Source organism: Cryptomeria japonica, chromosome 8 (assembly GCF_030272615.1).
Source record: "Cryptomeria japonica chromosome 8, Sugi_1.0, whole genome shotgun sequence".
Classification (NCBI taxonomy): Eukaryota; Viridiplantae; Streptophyta; class Pinopsida; order Cupressales; family Cupressaceae; genus Cryptomeria; species Cryptomeria japonica.
This window is the reverse complement of record NC_081412.1, coordinates 617,564,240-617,568,814: the sequence shown is the minus strand read 5'-3', so window position 1 is coordinate 617,568,814 and position 4,575 is coordinate 617,564,240. Positions and strand designations below refer to the sequence as shown.

General features: G+C 34.8%; 1 protein-coding gene across 1 annotated transcript; it reads left to right on the top strand.

Annotated features, from left to right (window-relative positions):
• The first annotated feature begins 2,254 nt into the window (after nucleotides 1-2,254).
• LOC131043685 (UDP-glycosyltransferase 72B3) lies at nucleotides 2,255-4,202 on the top strand. The gene has a single exon (XM_057976917.2). The coding sequence runs from the start codon at nucleotides 2,487-2,489 to the stop codon at nucleotides 3,903-3,905; it is 1,419 nt and encodes a 472-aa protein (XP_057832900.2). The 5' UTR covers nucleotides 2,255-2,486; the 3' UTR covers nucleotides 3,906-4,202.
• Nucleotides 4,203-4,575: the final 373 nt, after the last annotated feature.

Here is a 4,575-nt window from a genome sequence, read left to right as displayed (position 1 = left end):
TGCCTATCAACATAAACACCCTCAAAATTAATCCAACAATCACCTAAAAGATAAAGATAAAAATAAAATAAACATTGTCTCTCTTTTTTTATGTTGGACAAATAGAAGGAAGAGTACAAAAACTTATACTATGCCTCAAATGGATTAGATGATCTTCATTTTTATTGTAAAGGGTTTATTATTTTAGAAATAGTTCCAAAAGAGAAAGGACTTAATTTTGTGAACAAAGAGCATGTGGAGATGATGAAGAATGCATGTAAGGAGGAAACATAAAAAGAGGAAGAAAATGGACACAAATACCCAAAAATAGAAGAACCTTTCAACTATCTTCCTAGCTTCCATGTTGGGCATCACTTTATCAAATTTCACATGCATAAGAAAAATTCATGAAAGAAAGATAATGAGAATTAGTAATTTATAAACAATCATAACCTCAAATTGCCAAACCTGTAACTGCATAGTGTCATAAAGTGAGTTCTGATTTTCATGTCATAGACCTAGCAAAATGCATCAAAAAAGTTCTTGTAATTTATACAAATTCAAGCTTGGATTCAACAATATTGTACATGGGCCTATGTCTAAGTGATAAGGGATTCTTTCTTTAGAGAGAGCCAAGTTGTAATCTAGTATGCATTCTATCCACTCCCCAAGTTGAATGCTCCTTTATAGAAGAAACATTGCATCTAAAAGGTGATCTCCATTGCTTAGAATGGTCACCTAGATGATATATAAATTGCAACAATCTTTGATAAATTCTATTTGAATTTATACTATTGATTAGATATTGCAATTCTTATCACCACATACCTCAAATCACATAAGAATAAGCAATTTTTTCACTTTTATACATTGAAACAAATTAAGAGACATGGAAAACAAATCATCCAAACCTTTGTATTTAACAAGACTATGAAGCACACATGTTAATCTCAGTTTGAAGTAAGATAGCAAATATTGCTTATTTTCATGGTTGATTTGTGGAGAAAAATTACAATGGGGAGTGAATTGTTTTATGTCATTTTCTGCATCAAACAATATCTTTATCATTTACTTACATGCATTCAATAGATAAGATTTGTGAAGATTGCTAAAACAAATAGTTATATTTGATTGGGTCTTTATGTCTTTTGCATTTAAAAAGATGAGATTTTGAACACTTTGTTAGATTTTTCTAAATTTTCTTTTTTTCCATGTCTTGTAGATGGAAGTATAGAAATATTTAATTTGCTTCAAAAAAAATATTTAAGAAATTGCATTGTACAATAGAAAAAGAATAAAATAAATTTGTTTTGATTACATAAAAAATCAAATGGCTTTATCACCCAATCCATTGTCAAAACAAAGAAGACAAAACTCATCAATCTTAGGTAATGGTGAAATAATTGTACAATACTATTGTATGTAAATGCAAACAAAAATATAAACATTAGAAATTTGGTCAACCTATTTTAATTCTTGTGTCACATTGGTTGATGCCTTGACATTTAAATTGTTAAAGCTATGAGATTTCCACAATCCATTTTGTATTCTAATGTATTTTTTCTGGATTCAATTGTGTGTATTTTTTTCCCATCACACAATCAAATCCAAAAAAAATACATTAGAATTTAAAATGTTATCATCATCCTAATATGACTATAAAATACTATTAAAGTACTATTATCCAATAGAATAAGAGATAAAGCAATTTGTGTAGTTTGAAAATAAATTTGAATAATTAATATAACATTAGCAAATTTAGTCAGCCTGTTTTAATTTTTTATTATAATTGATTGATGCTTAGACATTTAATATTTTTAGATGAATGCATTAGTATTCATGCATATAACAAGAACCATTAAGACACATAGTGTGATTTCATGATTGCATCCATAAAAACCAAAACACAACTAACACATATATATCCCAAAAAAATTTAAAATAAATATATATAAAATATCCTTGCTTGTTGCATACTATAAGACTCTTACAATGACTTCAATACTATCCACACATCGCCTAATTCATCTATTGTAAGATATGGATAAAATTAAAGGAACCAGACCCTTAAATATTAACATAAATTAAATATATTGGAAATTCCATATCAATTCAATTATACTTACATATTAAATCAATTATAACTTCGATACGATTCAAACCTGCCCGGCAAATCAACGGGAAGCACAATACACACGGCATTGGAATGAATCCTCACCTTTAATACTACGTAAGTATTTCGACTCACTAGAGACAGTTCTGATCTGGTTGCGACATTCCAGTGGGATTCATGACAACCACACATAATTCAACCATCCCCAATTGTTTGTTTCATCTACAAAAGCCGTTTCATCCACGGACATTGCTATAACTTATCCGGAATCTTATAGGTTTGCAGCCCCCAGTTTTACTATTAATCTAAGTAATCCAAGAGCATCTCTTTAGACGCACAGACAGAAAAGAGCTCAACCGAGATATTGAGCAGCGCTTACCGAAAGATCCTTACAATGGAAATGCAAAGTAACAGCAGAAAACCTCATGTTGCTATTTTCCCGTGTGTAGGAGTCGGCCATTTCGTCCCTACAGTGCAACTCGCAAAACGGCTTTGTGTTAACCACGGCTTTTCTGCAACGGTAATAACGAGCAACTGGATGCGCACAGCCAAGCAAGTCACCTACGCCGGCTATCTGACATCTTCCGGCCTTGACATCCGCTTTACAGAGATTCCCGATCTGGACGTTCACGACGAGCAGGACGAGCATATGAAGATCGAAACTCGCATATCAAACTACATGGAGAAAGCAGCACCACACGTTGGGGATATTCTCCACTCCTTGCTCAACTCCTCTTCGCCCATCTCTGCCTTTGTTACAGATTTCTTTTGCAGTGCGACTTTTGATGTGGCAGCCAGGCTAAGCATACCCACTTACGTATTCTTCACATGCAGTGCGCGTATGCTTTCTGTTATGTTACACTGTCCCAAATTGGCTTCGGAGCACGCCGTGTGCTTTAAAGACGAGGAGGAGTGTAGGATCGACGTACCAGGGGTTCCGCCATTTTATGCTAGGGATCTGCCTGAGCCAATGAAAGACAGATCCAATCAGGGGTTTCACTGGTTTCTCCACCATTGCTCTCGCCTTCCAGAGGCTACTGGGATTCTGATAAATACTTTCGAGGACCTGGAAAAGGAAGCTTTAGAAGCCCTCAAAGAAGGTAAGGTTCTCGGCTCTTCTCCAACGCCATCAATATATTCAATTGGTCCCGTCATATCGGAGGCTCACGAGACACATGAGTGCCTGGAGTGGTTAGATCAACAACCTCCCTCCAGCGTTGTGTATGTTTCCTTTGGAAGCGGAGGTTTTCTGTCGAAGGAGCAGACTGCCGAAGTAGCGCATGGACTGGAAAGAAGCGGTCATCGGTTTCTGTGGGTGGTGCGCGGAGAGAATAAGTTCATAACCTTCAATCCCAACCAGGTTACGAACGTTTCAGAGCTTTTACCCGAGGGTTTCGTGAGTCGAACCAAAGACAGAGGAGTTGTGGTTCCCAATTGGGCTCCTCAAATTGCGATTCTCTCTCATCCGTCCATTGGAGGATTCCTTTCTCACTCCGGTTGGAACTCCACACTAGAAGGCATTTCTTATGGGGTTCCCATGATCTGCTGGCCTCTGTTTGCTGAACAAAAGTTGAACAGGTTTATGCTGGTTAACCACGACAAGGTAGGAATAGATGTGAAGATGGAGAGAGATGGGTTTGTACCGAGAGCGGAAGTGGAGAGAGTAGTGAGGGAACTTATGGAAGGAGAGGAGGGGATTAAAGCAAGGGAGAATATGCGTGTATTGAAGGAAAAGGCAAAGCTTGCGTTGATGGAAGGAGGGAGTTCGTACAAGTCCATGGCCATGGCCGCTGGTCGTTTCGTGCACAAGTAAGAGATTAAATGACACTAGACTGTCACAAATGCATTGTTAATTAGCTTTATTGTTATCAGTATGATGCATATGTCCATGGCGTTTAATTCTCGATATCCGCAGAAAGTATATTTATTTTAGACTAAAAAATTAACTCTATAGCATTGAACAAATGTTCACATTGTTGGGTCAAATGGGTTTCAGATAATGGTGGCAACTGAAATGTTTTGTACTGGGAATCTTTGCCTTAAGATAAATCTAAGCAATTTTTCCAGGTTATTTGTAATTTGTAATGATTAGGCGTAATATATTTTGTAATCAGTCTTCATAAATTTTTCTCAGTATGTGTTGTATTCTGGTGGATAAGTGATATGAGAATTTCTTTTGACTTTTCAATTTTTAATTTATTTTTTTATAATTATTTTATCTGGAAATCTAATATAATTTTTTTAATTGAATATAATTTTTTATTAATATATTTTCTTTAAAAATAAAAAAGTCATATATTTCAAAGTTCCCATCAGTATAAAATAATAAATTCAACAATAGTTTGATGTTAAAAGTTAGGTGAATTTATATGTAAAGTTTTTTCAATTTTTTTGAGAATTTTTGAGAAAAGGTCAAAAAGATATTTTGTTTAATTGAAATATTAGCAGTCATAATATCTTAATGATCTTGTGGTTGTCTGTTT

Coding starts and splice junctions, on each gene's coding strand:
- LOC131043685 (XM_057976917.2), top strand. CDS start 2,487: ATGGAAATGCAAAGTAACAGCAGAAAACCTCATGTTGCTATTTTCCCG.